The 24,183-nt window shown below is 30.2% G+C and overlaps 1 protein-coding gene across 1 annotated transcript in view; it reads right to left on the bottom strand.

The window, feature by feature from the left end:
• Nucleotides 1-5,172: 5,172 nt before the first annotated feature.
• The window catches only part of LOC141336974 (glypican-5-like), a 164,670-nt gene continuing 145,659 nt past the window's right edge, over nt 5,173-24,183 (bottom strand). Inside the window, exons 3-8 of the mRNA XM_073842694.1 lie at nt 22,526-23,220; nt 18,549-18,688; nt 16,656-16,778; nt 9,757-9,983; nt 7,179-7,253; nt 5,173-5,327 (exon numbers count right to left, since the gene is read on the bottom strand). Coding sequence (XP_073698795.1) covers nt 5,173-5,327; nt 7,179-7,253; nt 9,757-9,983; nt 16,656-16,778; nt 18,549-18,688; nt 22,526-23,220 — 1,415 coding nt within the window. The remainder of the gene's footprint in view (nt 5,328-7,178; nt 7,254-9,756; nt 9,984-16,655; nt 16,779-18,548; nt 18,689-22,525; nt 23,221-24,183) is intronic.

The raw sequence follows: 24,183 nt of genomic DNA on the forward strand, positions 1-24,183 counted from the left end.
AAATCAGCATATTAAAATGAAGAAGGTATTCACAAAATGAAAGAAGAAAAATAAATAATAATAAAGTATCATATTCATTTATTTTGAAGACATTTAAATAAATTATTATTATTATTATTATTATTATTTTTACTACTGAACTGTAAGGTTAATCTTAAGGCTGATCTTATTTACTTTTTACTTCTTATTTATTTTTATAATACCTTCTCCAAAAACAGAAAGAAACAATAATAAAATAAAATAAAAACTGATGTTCTTAAATAAGAGGATTGGTATTATGATGCTAAAATAAAAATAAATAAATAAATAAATAAATAAAAAATTATGTACCTTAAGACGATTGGTATTTTGATGCTAAAATAAAATAAAATAATTAAAATAATTTTATATTAAATAAAAAATTAAACTGATGTTTTAAAATAAAATAAAATAAAATAAAATAAAATAAAATGTATGTTCTTGAATAAGATGATTGGTATTATGATGCTAAAATATAAAATAAAATAAATAAAACAAAATAAAATTAAATTAAATTAAATTAAACATGTTTCTTGAACAGCAAATCAACTAATTTGAATACTTTCTGAAGAATCATGTGACTGAAGTCTGGAGTAATGATCCTGAAAATTCAGCTTTGATCACAGAAATAAATTAAAATTTTTAATATATTCATACAGAAATCTGTTATTTTAAATTGGAATACTATTTCACAATTTCACAGATTTCTCATGAATCTGTTGATCATTTCTGATCAAATAAATACAGCCTTGCTGAGCAGAAGAGAGTTTTAAACAATAGTGCATTATATATATATATCACATGAAATGTTTACTGTTTAGAACCCATCCTTATTTTTATAAATACAATAGATTTTAGTTTATGTCCTTGCCTGACAAAAAGATGATTACTTTCTATTTCCAACTAAAGGCAGAATATACTGAGGAGAAGGAGGCACATTTACTTTCTATACAATTGAATAAAACTTGGCATACGCCCTTGAGATGAATCATCAATATCCTTGGATCACTTTCACGGATATGAAAGATGAATCATAAATGTTTAGATCTACTAAAATACTAACTAGGTTGATAATTATAGTTGCTAATTATAAACATTAACATCCGCTTGGATGATTGCAAAACGCATTAGCGCCACCTACTGTCCAAAATCTACTAATAGAAAAGTAGGTTTTTTGTAAATGTTAGTTTTCTTGTGTGCAAATCAAATGCATTAGCCTGCATGGGCAAATATGGGACTACGGCATCCCTAATCAGAGGAAATGGGTCGATGAGGCCTGGGAAAGGTGATCGGGGGTAACGGCACTCCCAATCGTCCCACCGCAGAGCTCCGCTCCGCCCCGAGGAAACAGGAGCTCGGGGAGCCCAGGGAGAGCCAGGCGCTGGAGTGCGGTGTCTGTGGGAGTGAGTCATTAATCCTGGAAGTGGATGTGGTCGCCCACATGCTAGCGCTAATAATTTATGCTAAACAGAGTGAAGAGGAGAAATGGGACGGCGTAGCAGAGGTCATATTCATTAACAATGCCTTTTGTTACACAAAATAAAGCCTTCAAAACATGAACGAAAAGGTTATGTGTGCTCATTCTTGTTTTATGGGGGTGATTTTAGACTTAGCCTTAAAGGGATAGTTGACACTAAATGGAAATGCTGTCATCGTTTACTCACCTTCTAGTCATTACACTAACTGCAGTTTAGACTCAGTGGGAGGCAAGATTATTAGCCACAAAAAATAAATAAATAAAAATAAAAACTCCAACTGAACCCCCAAGGCAATTAAATGACTCAAAAATACTACTGGAAATAGATGTACATAAATGCAAGTAAGTAAGTAAGTAAATAAACACACTTTTCTTTGGATAAAGTATTACAAAAAAAGTAAAAATATAAAAATATAGACCTAGAGGATTGGTATTGTCAGTTATTATGATACTTAAAATAAAATAAAAACTAATGTCCTTTAGAGGACTGGTATTGTCAGTAATAATAAAATAAAATAAAATAAAATAAAATAAAATAAAATAAAATAAAATAAAATAAAATAAAATAAAATAAAATAAAATAAAATAAAATAAAATAAAATAAAATAAAATAAAATAAAATAAAATAAATTGTTCTTTAATAAGAGGATTGGTATAGTCAGTTTTTTATGATGCTAAAAAATAAAAATAAAAAAATAAATAAAAAGAATAAAAAATAATGTTCTTTAATAAGAGGATTGGTATTGCCAGTTATTATGATGCTAAAAAAAAACAATAAATAAAATAAAATAAAACTAATGTTCTTTAATAAGAGGATTGGTACTGTCAGTTATTATGATGCTAAAATAAAATAAAAAAATAAAAATAAAATAAAATAAAACTAATGTTCTTTAATAAGAGGATTGGCATTGTCAGTTATTATGATGCTAAAATAAAATAAAAAAATAAAAATAAAATAAAATAAAACTAATGTTCTTTAATAAGAGGATTGGTATTGTCAGTTATGATGCTAAAAAAGTAAAAATAAAAATAAAAATAGAATAAAATAAAATGTCCTTAAATAAGAGGATTGGTATTGTCAATTGTTATGATGTAAAATAAAAATATAAATTAAAAAAACTTTAATAAGAGGATTGGTATTATCAGTTATTGTGATGCCAAAATAAAATAAAATAAAGTAAAATAAAAAAATAAAATAAAATAAAATAAAATAAAATAAAATAAAATAAAATAAAATAAAACTAATGTGCTTAAATAAGAGGATTGGCATTGTTAGTTATTATGATGCTAAAATAAAATAAAAAATAAAATAAAATAAATAAAAATAATGTTCTTTAATAAGAGGATTGGTATTATCAGTTATTGTGATAAAATAAAATAAAATAAAATAAAATAAAATAAAATATAATAAAAACTAATGTTCTTTAACAAAAGGATTGGTATTGTCAGTTACTATGATGCTAAAAAAATATAAAATAAAATAAAATAAAACTAATGTACTTAAATAAGAGGATTGGCATCATCAGTTATTATAATGCTAAAATAAAATAAAATAAAATAAAATAAAATAAAATAATGTTATGATATGTCTCTTCTATTAAAAATAATACTTGGTGTCTATTAATAACAGGAACAAATGCACTGAATTTAAAAATGTTATATGTATATGTATACATATATGTAAACATACATACTAAAGCACTATTTACAGCACTATTTATAATTTACGCCATTTTCACTAAAGTCACGTGTAAAAAAACAGATCACAACATACTAAATAAAATCTAAATACTGTGAAAACAAAAGAACACCAGTATGAGAGGTTAAAATGGCCACACAGGTTGAAGAATGAACTCCTCACACACACACATATATATATATGTCAGTATGATTTCATTACAACTCTACAATAACCTAGAATTTGTTCTCCTCCATTCCCGTTCCCAGCGCAAGATGTTTCCAGGAGCTCTGAACTCTTCCTCAAGCACCTTGATATTCCTCACCGCGTCTATGTGTATATCACCACAGGAAATTCAATTTCAGCTTCTGGGGCAAAATGAAACATCACTGAGGGCCGCGGGCGAGCGGAGCCGAGGGAAAGTGATCGACGTGTTGACTGGCGGCGGAAGTTTCCAGAAGAATGAATTCTGCTTTCTTTTCATTCAGTTTGTCAGGCTGGAGTTCAGCGCTGTCCTGTCATCCTAGCGGTGTGCAAAACTGGTTAAAATAGTCAATATGTCCATCTTTTTTTTAAGCAGGATGGTTCAACGAGACGTTTATTTATTAAAAGTCCAAAGACGGACGACGTGCCGCTGCGCCGACAGAACATCCTAATGCACATCGATCTCAAGGTCAGGCAGCTTATTAAGCTAACACATGAATGTAGGCGTTTGACTAAATTTTAATGGCCTAATTTATAAATAACTATAAATAAACATTTGGGGAAAGTCAAACGATTGCAGGAAATGGGTGGGAAGGGGGATTGCAGCACCGAGTGTAATCATCATGAATAAAACATGGAGATCTTGTTGATTTTGTGTGTGTGTGTGTGTGTGTGTGTGTGTGTGTGTGTGTGTGTGTGTGTGTGTGTGGATCGTCTGGGCAGGAATTATAATTTTGCTCATCAAACACAAACGTCTCCAGCTGCAAACAAGCTACAAACAAACAGCCTGAGACTAGAAGTCTAAGTTTAACATTAAGCACTGATACCTGGAACTAGTCAACACTCAACATCAGGAATAAAAAGGTATTTAAGGTATTTATTTTAACAGTGACCTTTTTAAATAGTGAGCAGAGATATTAAATAAGACAATTGGTAACATTAACAATTAAGAAAAATATGCAATAAGATGACTGGTATTGTCAGTTATTATGATGCTAAAATAAAATAAAATAATGTTGTCCTTATGGCCTAATATAGTAAGAAAAATATTATAATATAAAATTTATAATATAAAATGTCAGTTATAGCAATAAATAAATACATAAACAAAAAAAAATGTCCTGATATAGTAATGAAAGAACTGACATAATCAGTTATTATAATGCAAAAATAAAATAAAATAAATGAAATAATGTTGTCCTTATGGCCTAATATAGTAAGTAAAATTTTAAATAAGAGCCTAAAAAGAGGCCTGAAAATGCCAGTTATAGCAATAAATAAATAAAACAATAAATAAACAAACAATGTCCTGATATAGTAGGCAATAAATAAATAAAAAAAAGATTGGTATTGTCATTGTTATGATGCTAAAATAAAATAAAATAAAATAAAATAAAATAAAGAAATGATGCCCCTATGGGCCTAATATAGTTAGAAAAATATTAAATAAGAGCCTTAAAAGAGACCTGAAAATGCCATTTATGGCAATGAATAATTAATAAATAAACAAACAATTAAATTAGAGGATTGGTATTCTCAGTTATTATGATCTAAAAATAATTAAATTAAATTAAATTAAATTATTAAATTAAATGTCTGAAATAAATAAATAAATAATATACATATATATCCATTCTGGCCTGCAAAAAAAAAAAAAAAATAATGTAAACCTTCATATCCGTCAAATTCTCCATCATAGCCGCCTGTAGTCTGCAAACGCCTAAAGCAAACGTTTGTACACTTGACCACTACAGGAGTAAGTTACTGTGCTTCTCTCTCCTGTAATGCACACATCTCAGAAGGACAAAGCCTGCCAGGACACCCTGCTGGGACAGCAGCCGTCCTGCTGACAAAGGTCCATGTCAGCCTGAGGAAGGGTCTGCCAGAATCTTTCATGCGTTTTCTCAGAAGCCGAACACAAGGAACATGAAATGTTCTTGAGACCGGATCCTGAGTTTACAATTTTCACTTTTATACACATCATAAATAACTCCGTAAGATCCATAGAAGAGTTTAGTTGGCGACTGGAGGCTACTCAAGGCAATATGGCTGCACAACACATTTCTAACGATTGAGGAAAACACTCAGAATGCCCTAGAAATCATGTAGACACCACACTACACTAAAAACACTCAGCATAGCAACACCCTAACAACCATTCAGAGCAGACCAGCATCAAAACATCTCATTCCTACACATTCCTACACAGCCACTCAAAACACTTTTCTATAGAAAATGTAAAAATGTAGTTGAATACTAAGTTTGCAAACTAAATCTACAGTCTAATTGAACCAGAGCTCAAATCTGCAGCATCTGCAAGGTTAACCTGAAATTGCAGGTTGATTAATGATTGTTTTTATATTTATTTTTTATTTACAGACAGTAGCATGTACTAATATTCTACAAGGTCACATTATTATACCTGAAGCATTTGTCCAAACAGACATATGTCATTAATACAATACTGTATCTAGGGGAAAGTTGTTCAGGTTTGATTAAAATATAATAGGTAGTAAGGTAGTATACAAATATTTCATTATAAAACATTAAATATTATATTAAAAAAAAAAAAAAAATTTACACTACGTTTTAATTGCTTAAATAATAAATAAATATATTATTTTAAATAAAATTTTTATATTATTAATTTAGCATTTATTATTATAAAAGTATTTGTTTAAATATATTTTTTTAATTGTTTAAAAATATTTTTTATGTTTCAGTTAGTTTCAGAAACTTTATGAAAAGTCCACAAAGTGAAAAATTATCTTTGGTTTATCCTAAACATAAATTATAACCACAACAAGATGCTCAAAATCTAAATAAATAAATCATTTTTTATTACTTTTAATAATTGAATATTTTAAATTAAAAAAATTTAATTTAATTTAATAATTTTGTTTCATTTTATTTTATTTAACAGTTTCAGAATCGTAATGCATAGTCCACTTAGTGAAAAATTATCTTTGGTTTATCATAAACACGAATTATAACCACAACAAGCAAACTGTACCACATGCAATGCTCCAAATCTATTTAAATAAATAAATAAATAATTTAATTCACATTGTATTAATTGAATATTTTTAATTTAACATATAATAATAATAATAATAATAATAATAATAATAATTTAGAATTTACATATACATATATATTTTAATATATTTAATATAATATATAATATAATAACAATAATAATATATAGCACATATAATATAATTTACTATTTAATTTAATTTATTATTTACAATCTATTTTTTTATTTACAATCTATTTATTATTTTAATCTATTATTTTCATTAATTTATCATTTAATGTTTTGAGTTTCAGAAACTCCATTTATAAAATATATTAAATAAATAAATGCATATATACATAAATCAAGAGCATATTTGACCCCAGTTTGAGGTGAAATTTGACCCAGATATGTTTTCATGGTAATTGTTTTCATCAACAGAATACCAAAAACGAAGCCTTCTGTTTTCATTACATCCCTAATGAGTGAACTTTCCTTAAATAACATTAAGGTCACACGTTCACCTTTCGTGCTGCGTCTGCTCTTATTTATCAAAGCTACAGCTCTGGTCGTTCATCCTAATTGCCGGTGGTCATTTTGTCCCGCTCTCGGACATGCACCGTGGCCCTTTCAAAGTGACCAGGACCCATTCGGCTCGTTTCAGGCCCGAATGGCCTTGCTAAATCAGTCTGTCGCCCTCCATCCTGTTTTATTTGTCCTTTTTATCCCTCTGTGCTGGCAGACGGGGGGCCTGGGGCTGTGCGGTTATTTATCACCGTTACCTCCGGTGGGCTGAGCGCTAAAAGCGGTGGCCTGAGGTACGATGGAGGATGAGGCTGCCGTACAGAAGTAGACCGCTGTGACAAAGTCAGTATGGAGTAAGACAACTGGGCCATTTACCACGGTAAAACAAAGACCGCTACATTTCTCCATTACACTTGGATTAAACCCGCCAACTTCAAAGTCTTTATAATAGTTTACTTGCTTCCTTGGCCTTCATCTATTCGTGTTCATTTATTTAAAGCAAATTATTAAAAACCAGGTAAAAACGAGTAATAATTTAATTTTTTTTGTTTTTTGAGTATTTTTAGCATAATCATACAAATGTAATTTTTTAATTACATTTTAACAAGTAATTTTAATTTTATCATTTAAAATTATTACAATATATGTAAAAATAAACGGAATATATATCTTTTTTTATTATTTGTAAAAATTTGTATCTAAAAATGGAATTTGACAATACATTGTTTTAGTTTAGTTTGTTAAATGTAATTTTTATTACAATTCAACAAGTAATCTTTATTTAATTCTTAAACTTATTACTAACAAAATCTCATAATCATATGACATTTTACAATTTCATTTTTACCAAGTACATTTTATTTAATTATTTAAAATTATTTAAATCATAAAAAATATTTAAAAATAAAAAATTTTTTTAGCATAATCTTTTTTTCTATATTATAGTATTAGACATATTATTATTATTATTATTATTTGACAATGCGCTGTTTTAGTTTAGTTTGTTTAATTTTTTTAACCTGTAATTTAATAAATCAAATTTTAACATTTTATTTATTTAACAATTTTATTTAATTATTTAATATTATTTAAATTAAAAATATACATATTTAAATAAATAGGATAGTATGTTTAATGTAATTTTCTAACTATAATTTTACATTAAAAAATGTATTTATTGATTTTTTTTACATTGTGACATTATCTACTTTAATTTATTCAGTTTTATTACTGTAAAAAAGGGGAAAAAATGATATATATATTTTTTTATATATAAATACATACATAAAATAATATATATTATACAAAATCTTATTTAATATCTATATATGTGCACAAGCAATATATTATACAAAATATTACAAAAAAATATATATATATATATTAGTGGTGGGCCGTTATCGGCGTTAACGTGCTGCGTTAACGTGAGACTCATATCGCGCGATAAAAAAAATATCGCCGTTAATCTATTCTCAAAGTTGGGTTGGGAGCTGGGTCTAAACTACGCAAGATATGATGACTTTCACCTTGATATTTTAGCGCGGATGACGTATATCTAGTTGAATTGCACTGTAGGGGGCGAGAACAAGTCTTCAACTTCTGTGAAATGACCACATCAAATGAGACGCGCAGACATGGATGCAGTTATGAAGCCGCTTCAGGGCAGGTGCGTGCGTTGCTAGACCCTTTTTACTGGGGCACGTGCCCCAGTGAAAATCTGCTGTGGCCCAGTAAAATCTCAAGTTTGAGTTATAATTTACTTTGATAATCCCGAAATAAAGACATTATACTATATGCAACAACTGAATTGACGCTTCTAAAAGCAACGCAGTTTATTGGAAGACTATGCACGCAGATAGGCTATCCATACCCGCGCGCCTGTGTATTTTACGGGAACGCGCACGTCGTACAGCCTTTTGCGCAGAAGTACTTGGTTACACAAGTTTGTATAGTTAATTGTGTTGTAAATGCAATTGTCAAGCAGTTTGTAATGCATTTTGGAAACAGGAGATGAGCGCCTGGTCTAATGCGCCACCTGGCCCGTTCTCGAAGACTTACTTTTAGTCATTATTTGGGTAGCACACATATTCTGAATGCCTTCAGCAGAATTTAAATTAGCCATTTTAATCTAGATTAATCTAGATTAAAAAAATTAATCTATGCCCACCACTAATATATATATATATGTGCGCACAAGCAATTTTTATACTACCAGTTTAAAAGTAAAAATGATCTAAATGATTATTGTTTTTATTATTATTATTTGACAGTACATTTTTTTGTTTAGTTTTTCTGAAGCAAACCTTTAGCTATTAGCTGCGTAACTATAAATACTCCTTTTTTGTACTGTTTTGTTAATTTAAATTAGGCGAAAATCAGTCTTAATTTACAAACATTTTCGAGAGCGCACCCTTATTTATTTTAATAAATAACAAGCTGATCAATTCTGCACAAACATCAATGAAATTACCATTTAAATTGCAAAAACAACAGATTTGAATCAATTAGCAAATAATAATTACTTTGATGTGGTTGCCTAATTTCCACTTAAAGGATAACTTGCCAAAATGCAACCTGGGCTGTTTTATTTTTTTTTTTTACTGTAAATGAGACAAACTTCTTGACTGGCAACAGTGGCAAGATTGTCTCATTTACAGTAAAAAAAAAAAAAAACAGCCCAGGTTGCATTTTGGCAATAGTTATCCTTTAAAGCTGGGGTTTATTTGAAAAGGTCAGTGTCCACTAGAGAGCGCCTCACGCAGTAATTACCATCTGTCTCCACCTCACCTCGTCCCGTCAGCGTTTACTGGTGGACAATAACCCGTCCCGCCTCACCTCTCCTCTTGAAATATGGTCCCACCTGCCATCTGGCAGCGCTGACAGCGGATGACGGTTGGGAGGAAATACCACCGGCGATGAATTTATGGGAGTGTTGAGGCGCTGACAGGCCAGGTGAGATAGCAGCGCGAGGAGACGGATTGGACGAGGGGGGAGGAGACCAGAGGAGAGGGAAACGGGAGGATGCTGCGGATCCACGAACAGCTGCCTTGTCACTTATAAAGCTGTTTATGGTGAGTGGGAAAAATGCCAACAGAGACCAACACCGTATAAACTCATTAATTACACAGGTGGAAACCTCACACGAGTCTCCATACAGACTGTGCAACGACAAGCGGCCATAGATTAATTTTAATTTAACTTCAAGGTTAAACTTTCCATAAAAAAAAAAAAAAATAGAAAAAATGTTTCGATTATAAACTGAAACTCAGAATTTCAGCTTCTCTAGGGGTTTGTTGGATAATAGCAGAAATGCCATCTAAAAAAAATAAATAAAACAAACAATAATAATAATAATAATAAATATAGCTGCAAGCAGCAATTACGGGGCCAAGCACTCAAAGCGGAAAATGAGGAGCTAAGGATGGCAGGAACAGCAGACCAACTGCAACAATAAGTAAAAAGAAGCCATTTTAGGATGATTTTAGTCAAAACGACAGAAAAATGATGTAGAACGCCTACTGATATGATTTAATGGCTTATTAGGTTTGACCAATAGGTGGCGCTGTTATCAAATCGATGTGGTGTGTTAAGTGTGAGATGACAAACGTTCACACAAAGTTTGGTGTCATTATGTCAAAGTTTTCCAAAGATATAGCCTTAGAGTCATTTTCACATCAAGCCTAAAATTTAAAGAGGTGCTCTACGAAAACTGTTTCAACTATCAACATGAAATCCATAACTTTTTGTCAGCACAGTCTGAAGATGATCTGACTCGATTTTGGTGAAAATCGGACAAACGGTCTAGGACTAGTTCGAAAAAGTAGGTTTTCAACATAAATCAAAATGGCGGACAAGGAGTTTGGCCAACTGTAGCATTGGTATCTATGTTGTCGGCATGACCCAAGGAATATTTTGAGACTAGTTGCATTACAATAGGCTAATGCTATCTACAGTTATTAGCATTTTTGTTCATTTTAAAACTAATGGTTAATGAATGCTTCATTACTCTTGACCAATAGGTGGCGCTGCTACCAAATTGCTGTGGTGTAATCAGTGTGAGGTGTTAATGCCACATACCAAATTTGGTGCAAATATCTCAAAGCTTTGCAGAGATACAGCTTCCGATGCACTTTGGCATCTTACCTGCAAATTCATTGATGCGTTAAATGAAAACGGTTTTGAATATCGACACGAAATCCATAACTTTTTGTCAGCATGGTCTGAAGATGATCCGAGTCAAATTTGGTGAAAATCCGACTAACGGTCTAGGAGGAGTTCGAAAAAGTAGGTTTTCTACATTCATCAAAATGGCGAACAGGAAGTTGGGCCAATTTTGGCATAATTGGTATCAATGTTCTCGGCCTGACCCAAGGAATATTTTGAGATCACTTTTATTACAATAAGCCATTTTTTTCAGAAGTTGTTAGCATTTTTCGAAATTTCGTTATAACTTTTGACCACAAGGTGGTGCTGGCCCCAAAATTTTTATGTACATTCAGGGCATGGTGCCGAACATTTTTGTAATTATTGTCGAAACGATACGTTAATCCGTTCTCAAGATACAGCATTTTAATGCTAAATTCAAAATGGCAGACACCCAAAATGGCTGAAATGGGAACATTGGATATGGTTCGACTCGGCATGCTCCTCTGAATCTAACGGAATGAGTTTCGAGATTTTTGGCCAAATCACTGAGAAGTTATAAGCAAAAATAGCCATTTTTAATATCTCCTGACCACTAGGTGGCACTGTGACGAAACACTCCAGGTAGCCTCAAGTCATGCTTGTTACAACACACACCAAGTTTGGTCTCAATATTCCAAAGCGTAGCGGAGATATGGCCTCACTTCCATTTTTGAACGCTTTTCGTAGAATTAATTAGCGCATTATTCGAGTACGGTTTGTCCAATCGATTTGAATTCCATAACTTTTTGCCTGCATGGTCTGAAGATGATCTGAGCCAATTTTGGTGTAAATCAGACAAACCGTCTAGGACGAGTTCGAAAAAGTAGGTTTTACAAACAATTAATTATAGAAAAAAAACTAATCCTTACGATTTTTGAAATTAGGTGTTCATTCGACTCGGCATGACCCAAGGATTCAGGGAAAATTGGAATTTTGATTTTGTGGCTTACGTTTCAAAAGTTATTAGCAAAAAGAAAGTGAAAGTTTGGACAAGTGGTGGCGCTAGAGAGTTTGAGTTAGAGACTCCAAACTAGCTATGGTTAATGTTGGGACGGTCCTCTATCAGTGTGCCAAATTATACAACTTTCCCGCAAGCGGTTCTATGGGCTGCCATAGACTTGCGGCGGAATAATAATAATAATAAGAATTCTAACGGATACAATAGGTGCCTTCGCACCTTCGGTGCTTGGCCCCTAATAATATCATTAATAATAACAACAACAAAATCAACAACAATAATAATAATAATAATAATTTTGAATCATTTTAAACCATTACCAGCCAATAGTTTACCATTAACAAATAAAAATATAAAAGAAACAATATTATTTTATTTTATTATAATAAAATATGTATTATTCTACCAAATATAACTTATTATTTTTATTGGGTGATTAAAACTCAGTATATTTTATATTTTATAGCTTTTTACTGAGGTCTGAATAATCTGAATAATAAAAAAAAACAATTATTAATATTATTATTATTATTATTATTATTATTAAACTTTTCTAATCATAATTAAACAGCTACAGGCTAATAGTTTGCCTCAGAAATAAATAACATATGAAATGAACAAAACATTTACTGTGAAACTGGTCTGTATTGTATAATAAAATAATATATATTTTATATAAACATAAATAATAATATATCGATTATTTGATATATATATATATATATATATATATATATATATATATATATATATATATATATATAATATTATTGTGTAAATATAATGATATATATTTTCACTTTTTACTTTAACTTTTTCGTTTTAATAATAATGATATTAAAAACAAGTAGTATTTTATAAATAATTGTATTATTATTTATAAAAACGTTTATTTTATTATAATAAAATGATCTGAATAAAGACATTTTACTTCAGAATTAAACATTATTATTATTAGGGGCCAAACACCGAAGGTGCGATGGATTTCTTCTTATTATTATTCTTCCGCTCTTGAAGTCTATGGCAGCCCATAGAACCGCTTGCGGGAAAGTTGTATAATTTGGCACACTGATAGAGGACAGTCTGAAATGTCACCATAGCCAATTTGGAGTCTCTAACTCAAACTCTCTAGTGCCACCACTTGTCCAAAGTTGCACTTTCTTTTTGCTAATAACTTTTGAACCGTAAACCACAAAATCAAAATTCTTGTTTTCCCTGACTCCTTGGGTCATGCCGAGTCGAATAACCAAAATTCAAAAATCGTAAGGTTTAGTTTTTTTTCTATAATTAATTGTTTGTAAAACCTACTTTTTCGAACACGTCCTAGACGGTTTGTCTGATTTTCACCAAAATTGGCTCAGATCATCTTCAGACCATGCTGGTAAAAAGCTATGGAATTCAAGTTGATTAGTCAAACTGTTCTTGAATAACGCGCTAATTAATTCTACGAAAAGCGTGCAAAAATGGATGCGAGGCCATATCTCCACAACGGTTTGTTGTATTGAGACCAAACTTGGTGTGTGTTATAAGAAGCATGACCTGAGGCTACCTGCAGTGTTTCATCACAGTGCCACCTAGTGGTCAGGAGATATGAAAATTGGCTATTTTTGCTTATAACTTCTCAGTGCTTTGGCCAAAAATCTCGAAACTCATCCCGTTAGATTCGGAGGAGCATGCCGAGTCGAACCATATCCAATTTTCCCATGTCAGCCATTTTGGGCGTCAGCCATTTTGAATTTTGTTATAAAATGCTATATTTTACGAACGCATTGACGTATCATTACGAAACTAGTTAGTTTCTTCAGCACCAAGCCCTGACAGTGCTCAAAAAGTATGATGGCAGCGCCACCTTCTGGTCAAAAGTCATAATGAAATTTAGAATAATGCTAATAACTTCTGAGAAAAATGGCTTAATGTAGTGAAAGTCTCAAATCTTATTGTAATGAAAGATCTCAAAATATTCCTTGGGTCAGGCCGAGAACATTGATACCAATTATGCCAAGATTGGCATTACTTCCTCTCCGCCATTTTGATTAATGTTGAAAACCTACTTTTTCGAACTCCTCCTAGACCGTTAGTCTGATTTTCACCAAATTTGACTCGGATCATCTTCAGACCATGCTGGCAGAAAGTTATGGATTTCATGTTGATATCCGAAACCGTTTTCATTTAACGCATCAACGAATTTGCTGGAAAGATGCCAAAGCGCATCTGAAGCTGTATCTCTGCAAAGATTTGAGATATTTGCACCAAATTTTGTATGTGGCATTATCACCTCACACTGATTACACCACATCAATTTGGTAGCAGCGCCACCTATTGGTCAAGAGTAATAAACCATTCATTAACTACTAATTATAAAATTTCCAAAAATGCTAATAACTGTAATGAAACTAGTGTCAAAATATTCCTTGGCTCATGCTGACAACATAGATACCAATTATGCCACAGTTGGCCAAACTTCCTGATTACACCACATCAATTTGGTAGCAGTGCCACCTGTTGGTCAAACGTAATAAGCCATTAAATCACATCAGTAGGCGTTCTACATCATTTTTCTGTTGTTTTGACTAAAATCATCCTAAAATGGCTTCTTTTTACATATTGTTGCAGTTGGTCTGCTGTTCCTGCCATCCTTAGCTCCTCATTTTCCCCTTTTAGTGCTTGGCCCCTTAATTGCTGCTTGCAGCTATATTTATTATTATTATTATTTAACTTGTCTAATCACAATTAAACAGCTACAGACTAGTAGTTTTTAAAAACATAAAAAAATGAACAAAACATTTAAAAAACATTTTCAAAATCATATATATTTTATATAATCAATTATTTTTTTATTTATATAATTATATTATTGGGTAAATATAGTGCTATTTATTTTCACTTTTTACTTTTTTTTGTTTTAATAATAATTGTATTAAAAACAAGTAGTATTTTATAAATAATTGTATTATTATTTATGTTTATTTTTATTATAATAAAATAGTCTGAATAACAATATTTTACTTCAAGATAAACAATTATTATTAAAATTATTATTATTGTTGTTGTTGTTGTTGTTATTATTATTATTATTATCATAGAAATAATTTATTATTAATAAACTTTTCTAACCATAATTAAACAGCTACAAGCTAATAGTTTGACTCAGAAAAGAAATCATTTTCTAAATAATTATATGATTTTTTTTTATTATTATTAAAAACAAAACATTTACTGTTAAACTGTCTATATTATATAATAAAACAATACATATTTTATATAAACAAATAATATTATATCAATTATTTTATTATTTATATATTATTAAAACTTTATTATTATTATTATTATTGGATAAATATAATGTTATGTATTGTCACTTTTTACTTTTAGTTTTTTTGTTTTAATTAATAATTATATTAAAAACAAGTAGTATTTTATAAGTAATTGCATTATTATTAATTAAAAAAATGTATTTTTATTTTAATAAAACGGTCTGAACAAACTCATTATTTGACAAATATATAATAAATTACCTTTTTTTACCTCATTTATACAAAGTAAAAAATATTTAATAAAAAGTATCTTAATTAAAATAAATGAAAATGAATAAATAAATAAATAAATGTGCATGTGTTTACTGGAAATAAGCAAAACTTCAAAAATTTAATTAAGTGCACTATAATGGCTAGTCAAGGTAAGGCAGAAAAGGTTTCAAATCTACACTGATCCATCCTCCCTAAAAATACAGCATACTAAGCAGAATAAAGAATTGTGAACTTGCAGTACATTAATTACAGGTAAGTCACCCTGAAATGTCTTTATCAAAGATGGTTCATAGCTCAAATCTTCAAAGATTTCATCAGGAATGAGTTGATTTCTCCAACAATCAACTAAAGTGATTTAAATGTGCAGAAATCACAAACAAGCTGAATAGAGATGCATTAATATATGTGACCCTGGACCACAAAACCAGTCTTAAGTCGCTGGGGTATATTTGTAGCAATAGCCAAAAATGCATAGTATGGGTCAAAATTATTGATTTTTCTTTTATGGCAAAAATTATTAGGAAATTAAGTAAAGATCATGTTCCATGAAGATTTTTTGAAAAATTCCTACTATAAATATATCAAAATGTAATTTTTGATTGGTAATATGCATTGTTAAGAACTTCATTTGGACAACTTTAAAGGTGATTTTCTCAGTATTTAGATTTTTTTGCACCCTCAGATTCCAGATTTTCAAATAGATGTATCTCGGCCAAATATTGTCCTATCCTAACAAACCATGCATCAATAGAAAGCTTATTTATTGAGCTTTCATATGATGTATACATCTCAGTTTTGTAAAATTTAACCTTATGACTGGTTTTGTGGTCCAGGGTCACATATGGCAAAAAAAAATAAAAATCCTAAACAGCAAGTACAGACATGTGTATAAGCTACTACTTCTGCAAATGAGATCTTGGTCATTATTCACACCTAAAGATATCTGACAGAACCAAAGCTTCATGATTTATGCGACGCTTACGGACAAGTTGATGAATAATTGCAGCTGCAGGCAGAAGAAACGAGAGGCAGAAGATGTGCAGAAGATTTGAGATGTCTACCTGGCCACATGAGCTCCGTTCCAGCAGTCCAGTCCGTCTCCAGAGGCCAGGTCGCTCACACACAGCTGGTCGGCCAGGCCGCCGTAGAACGCACGATACAGACGCAGACTGTTGATGAACTCTCTGGAGAGACACAGAGGAGTGTTTCACTGTCTGTCCAGCAGATGGAGCACTAACACAGCTGCTCAACACTCATGACTACAGCTGCACTTCAGCTCTGGAAACACATGCAGCTTCAACAACTTTCATGCAAAGAAAATCTTCTAATTACTACAGCTGTCATGGACATAATATTGTAAAAATGTTTCATTTGTGTGTTAATAATAATAATAATATTTAGCGCCTTTAAATGTTACTTCAAAGCGTTTTACATAAATAAAACATCAAAATACACAATATAAAATGATACAATAAGCAAAAAAGCAAACATGCAATTGAAACACTCAAAATAATATAAAATCTAAAGAAATACGTTTTGAAGCGAGATTTAAAAATATTAAGAGAATATGCAGTTTATTTGAATAAATTAAATACGAGTATAAACAATTAACTTTACTGATCTTAAAACAGATGTATATCTTGTATATCTGTTTTTTTTTCAAAAGGAATTATATGTTGTATATTTTCTTTATCTTGTGTCCTCTTGTTAAATGTTAACAATTATTGAGGATTTTTTTTATATTATATAAAATATATTTTATAAAATATCATATGTATAAAAACCAATTTCTAGTTATTTTAATTAAATTAAAGCATTTATTCCGTAGGATACAAAAATCAATATTATAAATGTATATTACATATTATTGTTTTTAAAATACTAATAATATATATTAATGTTATTATATTTGCTATTATTATTAGGAAATTTTTTAAATACTATTATACACATTTGTAATTATTAATTTAAAATGCCTTATTAATGCATAAAATGTTAATAATAATTATTTACGTACAAATACAAATTTATACTGCATTTATTTAACATTAACATGCTGTTTTCTAAATACTGTTATACGTTAATATTATCATATAAAATTATTGTAGTTATTGTAATTAATAATAATAACAATAATGTTTATACTGATATGTTTAAATATTTTATTAGGTACAAAGACCAATTTATACAGTATTTATTATATATTTCTATTGGAAAGAAAATATAATAATAATAATAATAATAATGTATTATGTTTTATACATATAATTATTTTTACATAATATTCAATATTATTGATATTAATGTCATTAACATTAACATACTGTTCTAAATACTATTATACATTAATATTACCACATAATATTTATGTAGTTATTATCATTAATAATAATAATAATAATAATAATAATGATAATAATAATGTTTCATACATATAATTATATATTTTCAAAATACTATTATATAAAATATTGATAGATATAAATATTATATTAACATGTAAAATAGCATTAATCATAGAAATACAACATCAAATTTATACAGTATTTATTATATATTTCTTTGGTAAAGAAAAAACATAATAATAATAATAATACATTATATAATTTATATAATTATTTAAAAAATACTATTACACAATATATTGATACACTAAAATATTATATTAATATTATATATATATTAATATTATATATATATATATATATATATACACAAAATGTTATATATTATTAAATATTGATGATATTAATTTTTAGAGATGGATTCTAAAGTCCAACAATATTTGCAAAACATATTTTGGTCATGACTTAATTCCGTTATCCCTGTTACAGTTGATAATTTTAATGACTTTATTATTCTAAACTGTAAAAATTATCATCATAACAAAAGCTGAGTATATGCATCCAGAGCTGCAGTATGCACAGATGCTAGCAGATGTTTTCCAGCCTTACTTCCTCCTGTTGCTGAGCGTGTCTTCTGCGTTTCTGCTGGCTCCTTTCAGAGGAATGGAGTCTCGTGCGGCGCTGCCGTGCTGAACGCTGCTCACCTGCTCCGGCCGCTGTCTGCTGGGGTGACCGCACACCCTGTGCACCTGCACAAATCACACACCATTACCAACATATCCACACACATACTCTCTATTACAGACATTTAACAGTGGCTAAAGCTCAGGGCTGGAAACACTTGCACTTTTGCAGGTCAAATGGGGTCGATGTGCTTGTAGTAACGTGATCAACCACTAGATGATGCTGTTTATTAACTCATGCTGCAAAAGCATTCGCAAAACTTTCAAGGTAAGAGGAATAGTGAGCAATTGTTTATGCAGCAGAGATTTTAAAGGAAAGAGTTGGTCAAAGCACAAGTTTATGTGTTATAAAGTTTGAAAAGAAGTAATGCGACTGACTCATACACTGTTTACTGGATATACTGACTCATTTACTTAGTCAGTCGTTTAGGCATCAGATGGCACATCCACGGATTGATCACAGACTTTCTGGTTTGGAGACAAAAACTGGCAGATCTGCACCATCTGAAGCCAAATTGTTCGAAAATCAACACTTCCAATGACTTTTCTCCTACATTTAGTAGTTTTTTTTTTTTTTTTTAAATAATACACATTATTATTAACCACATTAATATCAATATTAAATATAAAAAAATTATTGAAATTCAAATTAACATGTTTTCAAAATATTATCTAAAACATATATTGTGTACAAAATAATATATAAAATATAATGATTAATTATATATGTAAAAAGAGTGATTTATACTGTACTCAAATTTCTATTAACCACATTAACATCTATATTACATATAATATATAATACATAAATATCAGACATTTTCAAAATATCTAATATATATTTTTCTTTACAAAAAATATAAAATATAATCATTAATTATGTAAAAAGGGAAATTTACACTGTATTTGGTTTTATATTAAACACATTAATAACAATATTAAATCAAATTGCTTTTTAAATAATATTAACAGACATTTTCAAAATATCTAAAATAATTTTTTCAAAATAATATATAAAATATAATGATTAATTATTTATGTAAAAAGAGCAATTTACACTGTATCTGGTTTTATATTAACCGCATTACTATAAATATAAATTATAAATAAATATAAAAAAGTAATTTAAATTACTATTAACAGATGCTTTCAAAATATTATCTAATTTTATTTATTTATTTTTTTTTTTTTTACACAATACAGTAAATAAAATATGAATAATTATAAATGTAAAAAGCAATTGATGCTGTATTTGGTTTTATATTAACTACATATATATATCAATATTAATTTATTAATTTACAATATTAACAGATGTTTTCAAAATATTATCCAAAACATTATTTTTAAATAATAATAATAAACATAGTTATATATGTAAAAAAAGTTTTTATACTGTATTTGGTTTTATATTAATATAAATAACATCAATATTAAATATGTTTTTAAACATATCTTAATATTAATTTAAATTAGTATTATATTTAATATTTAATATAATTGTTTTACAAAATAATATATAGTTGTATATGTAAAAAATATTTTTTATCCTGTATTTTGTTTTATATTAACCACAATAATATCAATATTAAATATAATATTAATTTAAAATAATATTAACAGATATTTTCAAAATATTATCTGATATTATCTGTTTGTTTTTATTAAAATTTAAAATAAAAAATAATAATATCTAAAATATAACCATTAATTACAGTATATGTAAATAGAGCTATTTATACTGTATTTGGTTTGAGCAAAATGTTCCAACAAAAATAAGAATATTATGACACTGATTTTGTTCATACCATCCAACAGTTTTGACGCTTTTTGAGTTTTTGGAAGATAATCATTCCTCCAGAACAATTGGGATGATTTGGACTTAACAGGTGATAAAGACTATTTTTTATAGCTCTTATACGGCTATGACCATTACCACTACCAACACCTTATTAGAGCCTTGATTCTGATCCAGATTCTGATCCACACCCGACCCTGCAGATCAAGTGTCAGTCAATTGCTGACAAATCCATGCAGTTTAAAGGCTTATTTCTACACACATACACAGATAGACACTCTGTCTGCAAACCTTCAACCACAATACGGTCTAAAAACACGTGTACTGGATCCTACAGAAGCCCAGTATGACTGCAGGCGTCCAGAGCACATCAGCGGCCGGCCGGCCCGCTGCAGCTGCCCACACTCAGGGTATTTTGGGAATGTTCTGGGCTCTCTGGCTGCAGCATGGCATGTGTGACTGCGAGCAACTCATGTTCAGGCCGTACCGCATTCCACGCTGTCCAAACAGTAGTTACACCACACTGCTTGGGAAAGTCTCAAGGCATGAAAATTGCAAAAATGCTAAGGTCAGTGTTTGGGTTTGAAAGAAAAATGTTGCTCGTTCACCTAATTGTAAATGCAAGGTTTCTCAACGTGCCGCGGCCATAAAAGCAAACAAATGTTGAGCCTTCAGGATTTTATAGACTCAAATAAATGCAAAATCTCACAAGTCAAATGCTGCCGTCAAGTCCTGTTAGAATGTTACACACTTTGTGAAAAACAGAAATGAATATGTAATTGGCCAATGCATTCGTTTACTCAAGCTAGAATTACTTACAACTTAATACAACCTACAACCTAATCTCTTAAATGTCACATTGTTAAACATAGACATGAAAGGTCACTATCCAAACTTCAATTGTTATAATTCATGAATGCTATTACAGACCTAAGGTTGGACTCTGCAGATTATGGCAAAAGTGGAGTCATTTCGAAGTATTAAAGTTATAGAACTTTAAATTCACTGTAAAGAAAATGCACTGCACAATATTTGATTTGATTTGATTTAAAATAAATATTTTACAAAATATTTTTCAATCCAAAATTGCTATACATTGTCTAAATAAGTTATGTTCCAAATTTGAAGTTAATGTTAAAACATTAAGGTCCCTGTAAGATTTTATTTACGACGTTATACAACAAAAAACCACTGGGTGCCATCAAAACAACTGCTCTTGTCCCAGAAACTTCTAACTTACAAAAACCCATATATATATGTGTGTGTGTGTGTGTGTGTGTATAAATAAAATAAAAATATAATAATACAACATTATAATATAATAATATTTTTTTGTTTTACATTTTATTTGATTTTTTATTTCATGCTTTTCTTTTTTTTATTGTTTGTCTTCTGGAAATTTCACCACACTGAACTGCGACTAATAAAAGTCTTAATAAAATAAAATAAAATAAAATAAAATATTTTTTTTTTCTGTTTTGTTTTTTACATTTTATTTGGAGAATGCAAACTTTTTGTCATGCTTTTCAATTTTATCTGAAATATATATTACACCATTTTACCACACCAAAGCAATTCTGCCAGTAATATGAGATTTATTTTAGCTAATATAATATAATATAATATAATATAATATAATATAATATAATATAATATAATATAATATAATATAATATTTATTAACATTAGGTTAGCAATAAAATGTTAAAAATGTTTCCTATATATTTTTACTTAAAACACCTAAAATGACAGCTTTGAAATTAGCCTTACCATGACATATTTTTTATATTTTCATTTCAAAATTATTTTATTTTATTGTTTTTTTTTTCTCCAAAATTTTCATGCATTAAAAAAACGCATATTTTGAAGTTGCATCAGAAAAAAAGCACCTGCCAAATGCATAAAAGCAAACAGTAAAAGACAACAAACCTGCATTTTGGATGACACTTTTATCCAAAGCGATAGCTCATTAAAGTGACCTTTGACCCTGGACTCATCACATTTCCTCAAAAGTAAGCAATAGCATATGCACAAACACTTTGGATCTTCAAATTTGTTGATTACCAGCCCCGTTCAGCAAACTACCTCAAAAATATCCTACATACCTGTGCAGAAAGCTGCGGCGCGATCCTCTGCGCGTGGGCCACGGCGTCCCTCACCAGCCCGTGAACTCCCAGAAGCACTTGCTCCAGGTCCTGCGCCCCGTGCATGCGGGTAGAGAGCACCTCCAACGAGCGCACAAACTCCCTCCAGTGGGCGTCCACTTCGGCCAAATTAGCGAGACACCCTCGCACCACGTTGAGGCAGTAACCCATGCAGGGCTTGTTATTGGTCAAACCCTGGCAGTGCGGGCAGTAGCTCATCCTCAGAAGGCCGCGTTTGCACTCGCGGCTGAGCTGGATGTGGTCGGTCGTATTGATGACCTCGACGCCCAAGTGCAGCGCCTGGAGGAACACCCGGCCTGGCAGAGAGGCGCGGGAGATGTGTGCGGCGAGGCGACCCGGGGCTCCGCCGTACGGAGCCAGATCCCGACAGGACGCGCGGACGCATTCGGCGTAGGGCGGAGACAAGCGGGACAGATCCGGCTCCACCAGACGCTCGTAAACGAGAGGGAAAAGAGCGTCGAAAAAACGCTGCGAAGCTTCTTCTAGACTGAGTTCGGAGCCCAAGACGAAGAGACCCACGTCTGTGAAAAACTCTCCGACGGGAGCCGCCGCGGGACCGGCCAGATCACGGTACGTGTGCAGGAGGACGGCGTGAGTGTGATTCTCAGCCTGACGGACCAGGGAGTCCACGGTTTCTGGAATAAAGAAACAAAATAAGATGTTAGAGACGATTCGAAGGAATCTTGATACATTCGAAACATTTAGAAATATTCTTGTTAGATTTCAAGTTGACTTGCAATGTTTAGAAATGAATAAAACAGAAACGATCACATTCTATACAGGTTTGTCCTTTCAAATTGTTCAATATACACTACAGTAGAGCACTTGGAGTTTTTTTTTTTTTTTAAGTAAATAATTTCATTCAGCAAGAATGTGTTAAATTAATAAAAAAAAGTGTGAAACTAATAATTTAAAATTCAAAAACCTCCCCAAAAAGCTTGACATTTTTGGATATTTTCCACCCTTTTGGAAGCATAAAATAAAATAAAATAAAGTATATGTTTACATTTTATTTAAACTTTTTTTTTTTATCATACTCACCATTTGTATCTGCTATATCTACTAATATTATGTAGATTTTATTGTTGACTCTCTGTCCCAGAGCCTTCTTACCTATGAAAATCCTTCATTATGGTTATTAAAATAAAATACAATAATTAAAAAAAAGTAAAGTATTTCTTTAGAAAATAATTCAACAAGAATGCTTTTAAGTTAATTAAAAAAGTAACAACCCACAACTAACAACTTAAGCTTTTTCAAAAGTTTCCGAAAATATCAAAAAATTTCTAAGGTTCCTCAGAAATCTGGAAAGTTTCTGGAAATTGTTGGATATGATAAATAAAATAATTGTTTTGACATTTTACACAGAACACACAAGCACAAACTTAGCATCATATTAAGTGTTTAGTAAGTTTTTTTATTATTATTATTTTACTCGTTTTACCTATTCATTAAATTTATTAATGTAAAATCAAATAAAAAAAAGATTTTTTTTCACATTTTATTTGGAGAACTTTTTATTTTACTAGATACATTTGTATCTAATATATATTATTTTCTACACCTGCTAATATTATATAGACTTTGTGGTTGACTCT

The sequence above is a fragment of the Garra rufa genome, chromosome 6, assembly GCF_049309525.1.
Source record: "Garra rufa chromosome 6, GarRuf1.0, whole genome shotgun sequence".
NCBI lineage: Eukaryota > Metazoa > Chordata > Actinopteri > Cypriniformes > Cyprinidae > Garra > Garra rufa.